The 17,449-nt window shown below is 34.4% G+C and overlaps 3 protein-coding genes across 3 annotated transcripts; 2 read left to right on the top strand and 1 right to left on the bottom strand.

Annotated features, from left to right (window-relative positions):
- Positions 1-986: 986 nt before the first annotated feature.
- On the top strand, positions 987-1,535 carry LOC115985219. Its single transcript, XM_031108185.1, has 2 exons — positions 987-1,064; positions 1,218-1,535. The coding sequence occupies exons 1-2, from the start codon at positions 987-989 to the stop codon at positions 1,476-1,478; spliced, it is 339 nt and encodes a 112-aa protein (XP_030964045.1). The 3' UTR covers positions 1,479-1,535.
- A 3,990-nt stretch (positions 1,536-5,525) lies between these two features.
- On the top strand, positions 5,526-6,494 carry LOC115985218 (NAC domain-containing protein 91-like). Its single transcript, XM_031108184.1, has one exon. The coding sequence runs from the start codon at positions 5,526-5,528 to the stop codon at positions 6,492-6,494; it is 969 nt and encodes a 322-aa protein (XP_030964044.1).
- A 3,588-nt stretch (positions 6,495-10,082) lies between these two features.
- On the bottom strand, positions 10,083-11,449 carry LOC115987946 (beta-D-glucosyl crocetin beta-1,6-glucosyltransferase-like). Its single transcript, XM_031111555.1, has one exon. It carries the CDS (start codon positions 11,441-11,443, stop codon positions 10,250-10,252), a length of 1,194 nt encoding a protein of 397 aa, XP_030967415.1. The 5' UTR covers positions 11,444-11,449; the 3' UTR covers positions 10,083-10,249.
- Positions 11,450-17,449: the final 6,000 nt, after the last annotated feature.

The raw sequence follows: 17,449 nt of genomic DNA, 5'->3' as shown, positions 1-17,449 counted from the left end.
ATAAAAATTGTGTTTAATTTTAAATGTATCAATACATATGCATGTGTTACATGCTATTTTTTATTGATAATTTGACTAATTATTTATATCTTTATAATAAAAATTGTGTTCATTTTTAAGTACATCTATGCGTTTGCATGGGTTCCATTTTAGTAAATTATAATAAGGGGATTCCTCATCAAATTTGATAGGGTCATAATTATGTATAATTATAAACTTATTAATAATCTAGACCATTGGATAGGTAAAACGTATCTTTTATGATAATAAATAGACCACCACCATCCTACTTGTATATTGTTGCCAAAGGCTTTGTAACTGAATTGACACCTCCCTATATACAAAGTGTTTGAGGGTCTAAGAGGAAAATTGTTTGAACTACGGGGTTAGCAACATGTTGTAATTATTTCTCAAAAAAAAAAAAAAAAAACTTGTATACTGTTATAAAAACGCCTACATTTGCTCTAATACTGCAAAGCGCGTTCCTTAAAGCTATTCCCAGATTCCAACTATAACCAACACTTTCCCAGATTGTATCTCATGTTTTTTTCCAAAGTTTATGTTATTTGAGGAGAGCTGGACTAAGACTTCACATCAATGGTGTCTTTCCACCCACGATCATGGTATCTTCTTTTTATTTTGCCAATATAAAATAAAAAGGTGGAAGAAGATGATCCATTTTCTCTTGGTCAATAAATAGTTTAATTGACTTAACCCAATTATATGTATTCTTTCACCTTTAGTTTTGCCTAAACTCAAGAGAGGCTAACAACTTTAGCATCAATGGTGTTTTCCCAATTTTGTATCTAGTACTTTCTTGGAAAATATTTAGTGGTGAGCTTTGCATTGTTTAAGAAAAACCTGAATTGAAGAAGAGGCCAAGGACTTTGGTGTCAATGTTTGTTGTTTTTCTTTTTTTGTTTTTTTGGATAGTTAAGGGTAAGGGGGATTTCAACATTGGTTGTCTATATTGGAAACACCAATAAATGTCTGCTTATGGGGTCACTCTCTCTCTCATATTGCTGCTGTGTTTAGCTAATGTGGTCAACTACAGTGAAGCCCATGTGAGTATATTGTCAAATTAATGTCTTTTTTATTTTTTTACTCAAAAACCCCAAGGCTTGATTTTTCATAGATCCCTTGAGTTTTCTTGTGAAATTTGTTATGATTTTTTGTGGGTATTTTTGAATTGAAAAGTTTGTTTCTTGATTTTGGAGATTAATGGGTCTGAGACTGAGATGATGGTGCCAATGGTGGAGTCAGGAAGGATGGAGAAGATGATGATGGTGATGAATGATAGCAGAAGGAGGTTAGGGAGCTTCCAGATATGTGCACTATGCACTTGCTGTGGTGGGGCCAAAGGTCTTTGCCTGCCATCTCCTTGTTGCTATGCCATCAATTGCAACATTCCCAACAGGCCTTTTGGCTTTTGCTCTTTCACTCCCAAGACCTGTAATTGCTTTGGATGTCATCCCTAACTCTCTTTCTCTCTCATTCCATTCTATATAATTTTATAATTTACTTACATTGTTTAATTTAAGGCTCAAGTTGATGCTGTTGGGAGTGTGGATGGGAAGAATATCTATTCTTCATTTAAGGCTCTTGGTTGTCTACAGTGTTTTTTGTTTTTGCTTTTTTTTAGTTAAGGGTATGAGAGATTTTAATGTCTTTATTGGAAATACTAAAAAGTGGCCACTAATGGAATTACAATGCTCTTGGTGTGTCAATTTGGCGTGTCAATTGTGCTTTCTTATTTACTATCTAACACACTATTTGAAAATGTTTCATAGTAATGATTAGCCTATACCATTGATTCTACTAGCTTTACACATTGGCCATATGGATATATATGTAGTGAAGCTTTTATAAAGGTAAATCTTATTCAATTGGTTTCCGCTGGGCTTATCAGTGTCTAATAAAAGAAGTGCTTGTTTTTGCAATTTCCTGAAATGGGCGATAGGATTCGATGTGCCTATCTTCTGGTTTTGAACATATTGTGAATTCCTAATTAAAATAAAACCAGTAACATTTTTTTTTTTTATCAAACTTCAAATCTCTTATTCGACGATAAGAAATTTATCAATTGAGCTAACTGAAATTCAAAAAAAATTAGTAACATTGAAAGTAAAAGTTGGAAAAAAAGAGTCAATCTCATAAACATTGACAAAAAAGAAAGGAAAAACTTATAAAAATTGATTTCTAAAAATAACTTCAGAGGGGGAAAGAAAAACTATTGACTTGAACAAAAGTATGGTATTTGAACTTAAATAATTATGTGACACTTGGACAAACAATAATATCATAATTTTGGATCATTCATTGAAATTGAGAATTTTCAAAATAAAAAGTAAGCAAATTATAGACAACTTATGTAGTATAAAGATCGAAGTTCTAATGTATTCAAAATAACAATTAAATCCTTAAATAAAAGTAAAGCTAAAAACATGACAAATGAGCAAGAGATTGGATAGTTTGGGCATGTCATTCAACTTGTTCATTGTCAGGGGAATGTACATTTGAGGGAGTATATATGCATCATAATAGAGGTACCTCTACACACTTGAACATAATTGTTGAGCATTTACATAGGGAAGGTGAATTCTCTCTCTATCTTTGCACGAATCACATATCAAAGGAAATGGGACATATTAATTAAGGAGAAAAATTGACAAATGCCCATTTCACACAAACTTTCTAGCATTTTGCCTCATTTCCCAAACTAATTAGGAAAATGCCCTTATTTTGAACAAGGGAGTCAATTCCATACCGTACCGGCCGGTACCTCTTGAATATACCGTACCGGCAAGCAAACCGGTACATATAACCCCCTATTTCGTACCAGAAAAAATACCGGCCGTACCGGCCAATTTCGGGCAATACCAACCGGTACAGAAAAAAGTTTTTTTTTTTTTGAATTTTTGTTAGGGTAGAATGGTAACTTATTTGCATTAACTTATTAGTATTTTTTTTTTTTTAATATGTAATGGTAACTTTTAAGCTTTCTATTTTTTATATTGTATTTTTTTTTTCAATTGATACTAAAGTCTAAAACCAAGAATAATTAGTTCCGAATTGAGGAAATGTTTTATGGTAAACTTTTATATTTATTATAATATATATACACACACATACATACATACATATATATATATATATTTATTTATTTATTTATAAATATAAAAAATAGCGGTAAACCCAAAACGATACACTGGTATTGACCGATATCTGAAATATATCGTACCGCTTGCTAAACTGGTACAGCTTCCGGTACGGTATTAACTCCCTTGGTTTTGAAACTTGATTTTCTAAAAATCGAGTTTCAATTTAAAACTCGATTTTTGGACAATCGAGTTATAGCGAACCCAAAAATTTAATTTTTTTTTTTTTTTTCTGGAACTCGAGTTCCTTGAAAAAATTTAAATGGAACTCAAGTTCCATGAACTTGCGTACTTCACATGGAACTCGAGTTTCAAAAAAAAAAATTTATCTAAGTCCACGTCCGCTATAACTCAATGTTCCAAAAATCGAGTTTTACATTTGGAACTCGATTTTTAGAAAATTGAGTTTCAAAACAGGGGCATTTCCTTAATTAGTTTGAAAAATGGGGCAAAATGCTGGAAAGTTTGTGTGAAAGAGACATTTGCCAATTTTGGCCTATTAATTAAGCTCACACTTTTAAATTTGTAAATGAGGCACTTCAAAGTTTAAACCCCAAACTTAAACAAATAAAACATTCTAAAGTTTAAACCCTAGCTAGATTTCTTTTTTCTTCTTTTGGATATATATGAAATTATGAAGTTTAACATGTCCCATTTAAAAGTCTAGGATTTAGTGTGTCGCAGGAATAAAACTCTTAATATTTTTTAATTAGTTTCACCAAAAAGATAATTCACCCTCCTTTGATATATAAATACTTTAATTGACTTACTCCTATATCTTTCGGATTTAATTTTTCAATATGGTCCTACTGAAGAACATTGTGTTTTTTTGTTGAGAAAATAGTGAAGAAGACATAGCTCAACTTCGTAGCCAAAATATTAGCGTCAATGGTGCTTTCCAAGTTTCGTGTCTATTACTTTCTTGAAAAATGTTTAATGATGACTAGCTCGTACCATTTGTGTTATAAATTATGCATTATTTAGGAAAGCCTAAACTAACTTAAAGAAGACGTCAAAGACTTTGGCGTTAATGGTGCTTTAATTCCATTAAATTATACATTACGCATTACTTTCTTTTTCTTTTTCTCTTTTTCTTTTTCTTTTTTTTTTTTTTTGGGAAAATGTCTCATAGTGCTAACTAGCCAATACCATTGATATTATGAGGTATACAACTTTACTTACATTACTAGAGAAGACGTCAACTCACCAAAAGATCAAATACCATGTTGGCGTCAATTATACTTTCTTAACTTCTTTATCAAAAAAATAAGGACAAAATGGGGATATAACCTCTTTCTTTTTTTTTCCGCTGAATATAATAACTCAGTGATTGATTTTATTAACCAGCTCTTCGTAATCAACTACTACGGTCTATTTTTGGTTAACTGTCTGATGTTTTTTTTGGACAAGAACTAGTTGATGGTTGAATAAAAAATATGGAGTTTAATTTCTATTTATATAAAAAATTGATTGATTTTTTTTTTTTTTATGGAACTGATTGGTGTCTTGATCTAATGATAAAGAGTTATTATCAGGAGCAAACGTCATATGTTAAACTTATATTAAAAAAAAAATTAAAAAAAAAAAAAGCCATTCTTGAATGGAGGGGAGTTGTATCTGCTTACACCAAAAACTTATTGATATCTTGATATAATGATAAAGAGTTATTATCTTAAGCAAACACAATAAGTTGAACTTATCTTAAAAAGATAAAAATAAAAAACAACTATCATCTATTCTCTTTTCCCTTCTTAAATAAAATAAAAAAAAATCTATTCTCTTTTGGGGCTTGAATGGAGGGGAGTTATATTGGGCTTAAAATATGGAAAGATTATACTGCTCACAGAACTTTTTTTATTTTTTGGTATTGTATGGGCTGAAGTATTTTTGAAGCAGTAATGGTTCTGAATTGTTCTCTTGATTTTGGGGTTTTTTTTAGGGGTTTGTAATAATTATATGCTAAAAGAGCAGATTTTGATGATAACCCGCAAGAGTTTTATATAACCGCCCACACTATGGTATATTTACGGTATTAGTAATAATTTTATATATAATATATATATAACCGCCCTAATAGACCGGCCCTTCTTAGCCTTGTGATATATATCACGCATAGCCATAGCCTTGCCCTAATAGACCGCCCCTTAGATATTCAGAGCTTCTAATTTGTTCCAGAAAAAAGGTTTCTAACTTTTAACTCTGAGTTTGAGACTTCTTATATTCATCAAACATTCATCAAAAAGTTTCATAATTTTTTTTTTACATTCATCAAAAAGTTTGAGACTATCAAACATTCGTCAAAAATTTCATACGATTTCCTACGTGTTTATAGAAAAGGGAAAGAAAATTCATTGATTTCCTGAAACAATGGAGATGGTGGGGTTTCGATATGATCCTACAGATGAAGAGTTGATGAAGATTTTAAAGGAGAAGGTCAACGATGCTGAACAAACTCACCTAAATCATCATTTTGATTTTATTGTGAATGATTGTGAGGTATATGACAAAATTCCTCCCTGGGAAATATATGATTCTCATACCCACTATCATTTACGCACTTTCCACCGCAAGCTCTACGTCTTCACCGACCTCAAAACAACAACCGGCAATCGTGTGTGCAGGGCTGCCGCTTGCGGAACCTGGCTTGAAAAAAGCAAGCCCAAAAGAATCTATGATTCTCAGGGCAATGTTATTGGGATCGACAGGATGCTCTCTTTTAAGGCCAAGGATCTTCATTCGGCCAAACTCAATAAAACTAATTGGATAATGCACGAGTTCTCCTTGGCGAATCAGGAATTTGGAAGAATCAACACAGTCCTGTGTGTCATCTATAAACTAAACAAAGGGTCAGGGTCAGATTGTGAGGAGGCCAACGGAAGAGGTCTCAAAAGAGCTTTTTCTTCTACTACAAATGCTGCTGCTGTGATTTCACTTGAGCCTGAGCCTATGATGCCTAGTGCTGATGATGAAGCGTTTGCTGCATGGGTTTCTGGATGTTTTTCTTCTACTGCCGCTGTAGCTGAAGAGGCCTCGACCTTCAATACAACTGGTGTGATGTCACATGGACAAGAAGATGCCCAAGCCCAAGAACTCAAAAAAAGACGGTTGGATGCTGATACTTTTACGGATGAAGAGTTTGCTGCATGGATAACTGATCCCACATTCCCAGATGAACCATTGAGTCAAATATTTTCTGATCTACCACCCCTGGTTGAAGTATGCAGTCAATCCAAATCAGACTCTGTTGCTGATGCTGATTTTGATGCATTAATTACTTCATTAATGTCTGATCCGACACAATCTGATGAAGCATGGAGTAAAATCTTTTGTATATGAGAATTCTTTTTCTTCTCTTTTAGTCTTGCACAGATTTTTTGTTCTTCTCTTTACAGTTTATAGTTAGCATGTCTATAGTTAGAACTCTGGCAAATGGGTTGTTGGCAATGTAGCTTAAGAATTGAAGGATTGTACAGAAACTTGTTTTGATGGTGAAGGAACTCAAAGTTATAAACTTCTTATGCTTTCTTCTCTTATTTTCAATCTTTATGTTTTGATATATAAATGTGTTGTGAAGGTTTAGATATAGTGTGACTCTATTATTTCTTGGTTTCATTTATCACATATAAAAAGGCCATGCTATTCTTATAAGACCACTCTTTTGAACTTGCCAACATTAACTGTTCATGTGGCAAATGTGAAGGAATTAAAGTGTGTTGCAATCTTAGATTTTCTCTTTGAGTTGATTGTATTTTTACAAGGTGCTTTATTCATCATCATGAACATAGATTCATCCTTTTATTCTCAGTAAATTCTATTACTTATGAAAAAGAGAAGTGTGTGGCAGTGCAGGAATGAGTCTGAGAAGAAGAGGAGTAATGAATGCAGAGTGAGGGGCAAGGATGCACCAAAAATTGAGGAGGCAAAAAAATAATTCGATCTTATTTGAAAACCCCAATCGGTAGTAAATTGATAAGTGTTTATTCTTGTATCTGTATATGTATTGAAGCCTAAGCCTAGGTATAAACTTCTGATGCTTTGTAGAATATTTTTACAACACTTTGTAGAATATTTTTACAACACGTAGTGTGCACAATTGTCTTATTGCTTGACAAAGAACGACCTGTTGAGTTTGAGTGAGCTGTTGTTGGCAACATGTATTGTCTCAACAGTGAATAAGCTGGAGAAGTTTAGCTAGACTTCTTTTAGGAAGGTGTAGGTGACAAGTTCAGATGCTTTTTATACGGTAGGAAGGATGTCAGTGCTCATAGTCAGTCAAGAGTCTTGGATATTAGGAGTACTTTCTTTTATTTTTTGTTGTTGGTAGGAATGACTTTCACTGTAATTAATTTTTTTGTACAACTTAAATAATAAATTATATTTTTATATTAAAAATTAAACTGAAAGAGTAGTTAATTCCATTGATAAGGTATTGATAAACTGTGTATATTGAATTAAATTTTGTATAAGTAATTTTCAAATTCCTCTTTCAGGACAACATCTTTGTAGATCAGGAATTCCATTGATAAGGGATATGAAGAATTTTAAGTAAAAACTCTCACAAAGTTTTCTTCAGCCATGTATTCATGTTTCTTTTCAAAACCTGAAAAACTGTTGATGGGGTTGCTATAAGTATAATCCTCATCCAATAAAAATGAAGAAGTGTGACCTAAATTGATAATTTTGTTCAATTTCTATGAGAATACTTAAAAGGTCCTATGGAAAAAATATTGTTTTTTTTTTTTTCCTTGGAAAGCATAGATATTCTATATATAAAGATATAAAAACATTTCAAACACACAAGGAAAAGAGTCCAGGGGAATTATATTACGTGGAGATGGGATAGACCTACAACTCCGAATTTCTTACTTCTACAGCCAGCCTGTATGCACAATTTCTTACTTCTCCATATACGTGATCAATTGATGGTCTTTGTAGTGGGAAAAATATCTAATGTTTTGGATGTATGCAGTATCACAATTTCCTGTGTACTTGTGAGACTCATCACAGTTTCCTGTATATCTGATTTATATAATCTTTTACTTATCAAAAAAAAACATGTGGACCAGATCATCTTGTGAGCATATTATTATTTTCTCTTCTCACCTTCTTCATATTGTTGGGCTTTTTCTGCTATTAGTCCATTTGTCAAAAGTGAGCATCAACAACTATTACCTAACAGATTAGAGTAACTTATTTTTACTGTTATATCCACTATAGGTTGAGCTTGACATTTAGACCAAATGTAATTCTCTAAAAAAAATCACTACCTTTTATAAATAGACCAAATTTACTAAAGGCCCAAGCCCAAACCTTATGACCCAAGTCTAAACTCCCCACCCATGCGTACATCAAAGGCTAAAGGTTTCGACCCTGCCCAGACACGTGTATGTCAAAGCTTAAAGGTAGATCAAAGTTTAAAGGTCTGACCCTCCCCACCATGTGTGGATCAAACGCTGAAAGGTCTGACCCTCCCCATCCACGTGTAGATCAAAGCCTATTTTTACCCACAAACTCTCTTTTTCCTCTTTTTGTGTAGATGAAACCTAGCCACTTATAAACTCTCTTCTTCCTTTCCATGTGTAGATGCACAGTACAATGACACATTTCCCTTTACTTTTTTTTTTTTTTTTTTTGAGAATACTAAGTATTTTTAACACACACACACGGGGAGAGGGGAGAATGTTTTTTAAAGAAACTTACAGTGGTGTATATCCAAAATGGCATACGTTTCCCCTTACTTAAGCACAAAACATTGACATGTAGCAAAATCCTCAATAAAGCTAAGGTGATATGAGGGAAATTATTGTGTACTCCTAGAGTATCATAAATATATACTCCTTCTTCTCACATAAATTGTGGGTCCCACTAATTAAATTCATGGTGGGACTCACCATTTATGTGAGAGAGGAGAGTATGCATTTATAGTATTCCGGGAGTACCTAATAATTTTCCGTGATTATTATGGACTAATAATGCTTTATGGCAAATTTCAATTTGTTTATAGTTTATATATATATATATATAAAGTTATTTAATGGTATGATGAAAGTCTAATACCATAATTAAATCACTATGTGGAAATATATATTTATTGCAAAATATAAAAGAAAGATTTGAATAGACAAATTATGGGCCGGTTATATAATACCATAATTAATTAAATCACTTATTCTTAAAAAATATAATTTTAATTCCTCATTATGACCTATTACTATTAGTGAACATATATATTTATGGCAAAATATAGAAGAGATATTCAAATAGACAATTGTGGATACTCAAAGAAGTCAAAAAGACAATGTGTAAATCAATTGGATAGTGAAATAAAAATGGTAAGTGGTCAATTAATTGTCTACCAATATTAGAGTTACAATACCATACAAGCATACAGGTTCCGCAAGCAGTGACAGATTTCGTTGTTTTGGCATAAAAGAAGGTCCCCAAGTTCCCAAAAAAACAAAAACAAAAACCAAAAAAAAAAAAAATATATATATATATATATATCCATATCACACCGATACCTTAGTAAATCAAGAGGGTGTTGTTTGGCGCCTTACAAGTTCTATGGGCATCCAAAAACTTTGAAGAGTGGATTTGTTCTCTGGCAGTAGTTTGGACTTTTGAAGACATTATATTTTTGTGTGATAGTTTTGATTTATTTCTTTTTTTTAGTATTTCTTTACGATGTAATCGTGCTACTCTAGATTTGGTTAGTGTTGCAAAAGGGAATGAGAAGGTAATTATTTAGTTAAAAGAATGTCCCTCTTTCTCTTCCCAATTGTATAACATGATTTTGTATTAATAAAGTCTACTATCAATTCTTCTAAAAAAAAAGAAAGGGGGGGGGAGGTGATTGTCATAACTGAAACAGAAAAAACAACAGAAGATAAAGCAAAGTCTAGTAAACCAAACAAAGGAACAACTAGCAAAGGATGGTGCGAGGTTCTGGAAATTTAACTGCGCAGAAATATTGTTTGTGTGCTACGATTTCCTACCATTGCTTATTCTTTTAATTTGCTGCAAAGTCGTAGCAGCTCCTGCACCACTCCATCAATCTCATCATCTCCCTTATTTTCGATGTTCTCCTTCAATTATTTTGCCTTCCTCTTTGTAGTTTTCTCCAAAAGTACCTTCCTAATCACCTTTGCCACCTCTTCTCTTTCAAGCCTCCCTTTCGTGTCTCTCTTCACTTCTACACCTGCACCTAACGCCTCCACCAGCCTAGCATTCACTGGCTGATCAAGATGCATTGGCATGGCTATAATTGGAACCCCAAACGTCATGCTCTCCATCACAGAACTCCATCCACAATGACTCACAAACCCACCAATGCTAGAGTGCTTTAAAATCGTTTTTTGTGGTGCCCATCCCTCTACAACCATTCCCCTATCTCCAATCCTATCAAGAAAACCTTTTGGAAGTGCCATTTGAAGATTGACTTTCTCACCTCGAGGGAATCTCACTACCCATATGAAGGGTACCATGCTGAGCTCTAGCCCATAAGCTATCTCTTGCATTTCCTCCTTTGACAAAAAAAACTCGCTGCCAAACGAAACAAACACAGCTGATGATGGTTCCTTGTCATTAAGCCACTCTATGATTTCCTTTTTCTCATCTTCTTCAACGGGGTCTTGAACAAGTGGACCGACCGGTACAATCTTCTTCTTCGCTAAAACAGAGAGATAATCAATATGCTTCGCCTCGATTTCTCGAAAAGTTTTGATCAAAACGATTTCAGAAGATTGTTGGAAGCATTCTAGCATTCGATCCCCATCTTCACTATCATCTGCGAACTTACCAACCTCATAATCCTGAAGATAAATTTCTGGAGAAGGATATTCAACACCAGGGTTGTTGGCAAGGTGCAAAAAAAAAGATGTCATTGTAGCACTCATGACCATGAACTCAACGGCTGGAATATTTTGTGACTGAGCTAGTGATGGTGCCAATATCTGAAGAAAATCATAAATAACCAAATCAGGCTTTAGTTGCTTTAAAATGGTGGTGATGTTTGGGCTAGCCATGTCCATGGCCTTTTTGAGTGTGGGCATGATATGGGGTGGCAAGCCATTGGTTGTGTGGTGGTGTGGTGGAAGCTCAGGTAAGGATGGAAGATGGAGTTCCACAAATTCTATTGAAAGCGAATACTTTTTAGATAGTTGTTGTTTGATCGGGCCAAGGTTTATAGGTGTAGTACAAAAATAAATATGAATGTTTCTAGTTGTGAGCTTCTTGGCTAGCTCTAGAAAGGGTGATATATGGCCATGGGCTAACCATGGGAGCATTAAGACGCTAATAGTATTGTCTGTAGCTTCCATTCTCAATTTCCTGCTCTTTGGGGGACTATTGCTTTTGGTTTTGTTTTGTTTTGGGGACAGATACATATTGTGTATATATATATATATATATACACACACTATTAGCGTAAGAAGAGACGTAAGCATAGGTATGTAAAATTTGAGTGAGTTTCTATGAGCTCAATTGCTAAAATTTTTGGAAATTAAATCAAAGATTTGGGTTTTAAACTTGGTTTATATCACAAATTGATTAATATTTTAACTCGATAATAAGAATAAAAAAAACGAAGAATAATTAAAAAGTAGGCAAGAATGGTAATACAAAAGTTAGAAACGTTAACTCTGGTCTAAACTAAACTAAAATAAGGGTGTGGAAAGGTCAAAAAGTTTAAACGTCGCTCGTGAAACCTCAGCAAAAAAAAAACTTTGCGTAAGTGCTTGCATAAGCGATACAGGTGACAAATAATTAAACAAAGAAAAGTTTAAATTGAATATTCGACCTTTATTTTACAATTTAAAATATTGTCGTCATTTGTCCTTTATTATATATGATTTATACAGAGTAACTATGTCTAATTAGAATATAAAAAAAAGCTACGTAAATACAATAGATCTTACAAGATCCGAATTATTATTATTATTTTGGATAAAAGATCCAAATTTAACCTGATTTTATATTACCAAAAAATTTCAATAGAAATTATTAAATTTTAATATATGATGTTTGTTCCATGATATAATTGACCATATATCTTTTATTCAATAACAAAAAACTTTACTAATTAAGTCAACTGATATTACCAAATTTAAACTAACTAGCTAGCAACCCATATAATGTACAAAAAATTTTGGCAACGTGCTTAAGCTTTTTGAGTTGTACAATTTTTTGCGAAAGAAATGATCATGTTTTAATTTCTTGGTAATTTATGACTAAATAAGGTGTTAATTTTGCATTGAATTGGTGACCGCCGCTAGAGTAATGTCACCTTAACTTTCTATTTCCACTAGAACCAGCTTGGTAAACTCATTGGAAGGTTTGTGTCACCTCAAGCTTTCTATTTCTACTTCCAAAAAAAAAAAAAAAAGAAGGAGAAGATGACTTGTTGCACATATATAAGTAAAAGTGTGGGTGGTGTGAATTTCAGCTCAAAAAGTGAGCCTTCTGCAGTTCTTTTTGAAGAGAATAAATAGAGATTGTTTTCTTGTCCAAGGCAAGCTGTGTGCCCCGCCACTTAGAGTAAGAAAAGAAAGACAGAATATTCTTTTAGTACGTTTGGCATTTTGGAGATTTTAGGTAGGATGAAAAATGGGAGTTTGGTATTCTGAAGACTTTAGATGGGATGAAAAACGGGAGAAGGGAAAGGGGGGAGACTGATTCAAATTTTCCACCATTTGCTAAGAAAGAGATTTTGGTTTTGGTAGAAAGAAAATAGGGTTGGGAGCATAGTCTTCTTGGCATGGTTTAAAAACCGGACCAAACCGAACGGGTCAGTTCAACTGGTTCAATCAAGAATTGAACACTAATCCAATCTGGTTATTTAGAAAAACTAAAAACAAAGGAAAAATCGGATAAAACCAATGACCGGTGGTTCAATCGAAAAAACCGGGAACAGCATGGTTGCACTAATTTTGCTAAATCAGTGAAACGTATCTATAGAGAAGTGTGCTTTGCTGAAAAAGCTCTCAAATTTGCGTCTGTAATAACTAAAGTAAAGTATGGCATCAGAGGTTAGCCTCTTGAAGCAACCCAGATTCCAAACCATGTGTGGAAACATAGATCTTCACATAGAGTGTGAGATTTACATGGTATTGCTTAAATTTCTTGAAATGAGTGTCTACTTCGGAAAGAGGGAGAGAAAGATTAACAAACAAAAGTTACAAAACAACTGAACCAATTAAACCTAGGGCCCGTTTGGTAATATTATTATAGTAACGTAGTTTAAGTATTGTAGAAATACGTGTCGATAAAAAAGTGTTGTGAAAATACATGTTGTGTTGTTTAAACAATAAAAACTATTGTTTAAACAACACAATCTATTCCTACGTATTCCATGGGGGTGTTTCAATTACCCAAGAAGCTGTGTGATGAATTGGACTCAATGTGTGCAAAATTCTGGTGGGGGCAGGTGGGGGATGAGAGAAAAATACATTGGAAGAGCTGGAGTAAATTAACAGAAGCCAAATGGATGGGAGGGATGGGTTTCCGAGACCTTAGGACTTTCAACCTTGCCATGTTGGCAAAACAAGGGTGGAGGTTAATACAGGAGCAAGAATCGTTAATGGCAAGGTGTTTCAAAGCCAAATACTTTCCACGGAGTCACTTCTTGGACGCCTCTGAGTCACTAGCCTCTTCCTATGTGTGGAAGAGCATTATGGCAGCCAAACCAATCCTGTTAAAGGGGTGCTACTGGAGAGTTGGGGATGGCTCAAATATCAGAGTCCTATCAGATAGGTGGATCCCAAATCACCCAACAAATAGGGTGATTCACCCACCAGGCGAGGAGGAGTGGGAATGGCGTGTCTCAGAGCTTATAGACCCGGACCTGAAATGGTGGAGAAGAGAGCTAATCACTGAAAAGTTTCACAAGGAGGATGCTGATGCTATTCTAAGAATACCGCTGAGTCACAGACACACTTTGGATGCAGTAGTATGGCAACACAACAAACAGGGAGTGTACTCGGTTAAATCCGGTTATCACGTGGCGAGACAAATCCAGAAAAATGAACAAGTAGCAGAGACTTCCACAGGACCAGTTGGTGGCAAAATTTGGACAACACTGTGGAAAACTAATGTGCCTAATAAGATCAAATTGTTTAGCTGGAGAGCTTGCCAAGATATATTGCCTACACGGGAAAATTTGGTGCGAATGAAAATTATAGAGGAAGATGGTTGTATGCTCTGCTCTGGGGTGCCTGAAACAGGGGTCCATGCCATATGGGAATGTGCAGTTGCAAAGGATGTATGGGCGGGGTGTGTGGTAAAACTACAAAAAAGTGGTCAAGGCCAGCTGGATATACTTGAATTATTCCATGAGATGACGAATAGGCTGTCCTCAGCAGAGTTTAAGTTATTCCTAGTTCAATCTTGGATGATTTGGAACCAGAGGAATGAGGTGGCGCATGGGGGGAAAGTGAAGGATCCGAGGGGGTTAAATAAAAGGGCTAGGGAGTTCTTGAATGAGTTCCATCAATCACAAGAACATCTTCAAGCTCCAACGGGTCCATCTGGTGCAACTGAGAGAGCCTGGCAACCTCCTCTGTATCCAGCTCTAAAGCTTAACTTCGACGGCGCGATTTTTGCGGACTTGAACTGCTCAGGAGCTGGGGCGATCATTCGCAACGAAAAGGGAGAGGTGATGGCTTCAATGTCCGCAAGAGGTCCTCCCGTTAATGACAGTGAAGAGGCTGAGATTCTAGCATGCAGAAAGGCTATGGAGTTTGCCATCGATGCAGGTTTCACAGAGTTGATTGTGGAAGGAGACAACGCTGCGATCATACAAGCTATCACGTCTTCTACGGCAGCCCAGTCACGTCTTGGCCACATTATCCAAGATATTCAATGGCTGGCGCATGGACTTAGATGGGTAAGATTCAGCCGTGTTAACAGGGAAGCAAACTCAGTGGCGCACGTTATGGCTCGGTATGCTAAACACATAGAAGAAGATATGTTTTGGATGGAGGGGGCCCCTCCACTAGCTCTTAATGCATTGTACCATGACTATTCTCAGTTAAATGAATGAAAGCCAGCGCCATTTTCAAAAAAAAAAAAAAAAAAAAACAACACAATCAAACAGCCCCTATATTTTTAAAAACTATGCTTTGCTAGCTGTATACACAACAAAACAATGAGAGCCAAATCTTTTTTTTTAGTTTTTAAGTTAGAATCAAAGAGAACCACATGCTTTTGATTTTCTTTTAATACGGCTTTACTTTTAGTTTTTGTTTTACTTACATGTTGTATGTTGTACAACTACAAAAAAAATTATATTATACGACTAATTGATTAAAGTCACGTCAAATTAGCCTTTTTTTTACTATTCCTTTTTGTGATAATTATGATTAAAAAAATATTAGTTTTAGTTAATTCAATGAATAAACTTAAAAAGTTACTTAATTTTTATATAACATTAACTAATTCATTATATATATATATATATATATAATTTTTATTATTTTAATGATTACAATTAAACAAATGTGATTGTCCATTCCAAGAAAAATTAATTAAATTTAAACGAAAAGTGTCACTAAATGTTATGTATTTATTTTTGGGACAATCTCACTTTTAGTCCCTACATTTTGAACTTTTTCCATTTTGGTCCTTACATTTTATTTTTTCCACTTTTAGTCCCTAAAACCAATTAGCGCGTCTCATTTTAGTCCTTTCCGGCATCTAACTAGCAGAAAAGGCTGACGTGGCAGCCGGAGCGAATAAAAAAATAATATAAAATGCCAGTCAACATTTAATTTTTTTAAAAATAATTTATAAATTTTAACTAAATAAAAAAATTAAAAACAGAATTAAAAACAAGAACACAAAAAAAAACCCAGAACCAAACACAAACTCAAATTTAAAAACACAAAAAAGAAGCAAAAGAAGGAATTCAAAATCCCAAAATGGCAGAACACAGGAGCATAGACCCAAAAAAATCATACATTCTCAAACCTTCGTCTCTCTCTCTCTCTCTCTCTCTCTCTCTCTATTCCAAACCCAACTCAAACACAAACCCAGAACCAACCATCACAACTATTCACACAGAAACAAAATACTAATCCCCCTATTTATTAACCCAGAAAAAAAGCTTAATAAGAAGAAGAGGAAGGGTGTGAAAGAGGGTTCAAATGCAAGAAGAAAGTTGGGAACTTTCGGTGTGTCCAAGCTTCAATAGCTACTCTTCTGATAAACTCGTGGACGTAGCCGCTAAAGTGACCCGCGAGTTTGATCATCGTGATCACGATGGTGAGGAAGCGTTCGAGGAAAACGAGGAGTTCGAGTTCGTGTCCGTTCGTAAAGACGAGGACCACGTGGTCGTGTTGGACGGTCAGATCGGTCCGGTTTTCCCGGTGTTCAATCGCGACCTTCTGTCTGATCAGAACCCCACCAAAAGTCAACAAATGACCGACGGCCAGGATTTGAAGAACAGAGAAGAAGAAGAAGAAGATGAGGATGTACGGTGTCTTCGGATTCCACTAAAGAAGCTGTTCAGCGAGGAACATGATCCGACGTCGTACTCTTCGTCGTCGTCGGAGATGGATGAGCTGGAAGCTGTTCTGGGTTAATGATTTTTTTGGGTCTATGCTCCTGTGTTCTGCCATTTTGGGATTTTGAATTCCTTCTTCTTCTTCTTTTTTGTGTTTTTAAATTTGAGTTTGTGTTTGGTTATGGGTTTTTTTTTTGTGTTCTTTGTGTTCTTGTTTTTAATTCTGTTTTTAATTTTTTTATTTAGTTAAAATTTATAAATTATTTTTAAAAAAATTAAATGTTGACTGGCATTTTATATTATTTTTTTATTCGCTCCGGCTGCCACGTCAGCCTTTTCTGCTAGTTAGATGTCGGAAAGGACTAAAATGAGACGCGCTAATTGGTTTTAGGGACTAAAAGTGGAAAAAATAAAATGTAAGGACCAAAATGGAAAAAGTTCAAAATGTAGGGACTAAAAGTGAGATTGTCCCTTTATTTTTTTCTATTTTTATTTTCTAAATATAAGATGTGAAATCTCACATAATTTTTAAAAAAAATATTTTTACCTACATATTATTAGTAAAAAATTTATTATATTTTTATTTATATAATTTAAAATTATTAATTAAATTATTTATGATGCTAATGATTTGACCACTGGTCGAACCCCAGTTCAACTAGAAAATTGGTAATCAGTCCCTTTTCCGGTTCTTTCACCGTATTGATTTTTAAAACCATGCTTCTTGGGCCCATTAAATTTTTTCCTCCTTCAAAAATTGAGAGAAAACAGGAAAGAGAATTTGATTTTAGTA

The sequence above is a fragment of the Quercus lobata genome, chromosome 4, assembly GCF_001633185.2.
Source record: "Quercus lobata isolate SW786 chromosome 4, ValleyOak3.0 Primary Assembly, whole genome shotgun sequence".
Classification (NCBI taxonomy): domain Eukaryota; kingdom Viridiplantae; phylum Streptophyta; class Magnoliopsida; order Fagales; family Fagaceae; genus Quercus; species Quercus lobata.
Note: the sequence above shows the minus strand (reverse complement) of the source record. Positions and strands in the feature narration are given on the sequence as shown.

Coding starts and splice junctions, on each gene's coding strand:
- LOC115985219 (XM_031108185.1), top strand. CDS start 987: ATGTCTGCTTATGGGGTCACTCTCTCTCTCATATTGCTGCTGTGTTTA. Junction 1,065..1,217: donor TCAACTACAGTGAAGCCCAT/GTGAGTATATTG, acceptor TTGATTTTGGAG/ATTAATGGGTCTGAGACTGA.
- LOC115985218 (XM_031108184.1), top strand. CDS start 5,526: ATGGAGATGGTGGGGTTTCGATATGATCCTACAGATGAAGAGTTGATG.
- LOC115987946 (XM_031111555.1), bottom strand. CDS start 11,443: ATGCTCCCATGGTTAGCCCATGGCCATATATCACCCTTTCTAGAGCTA.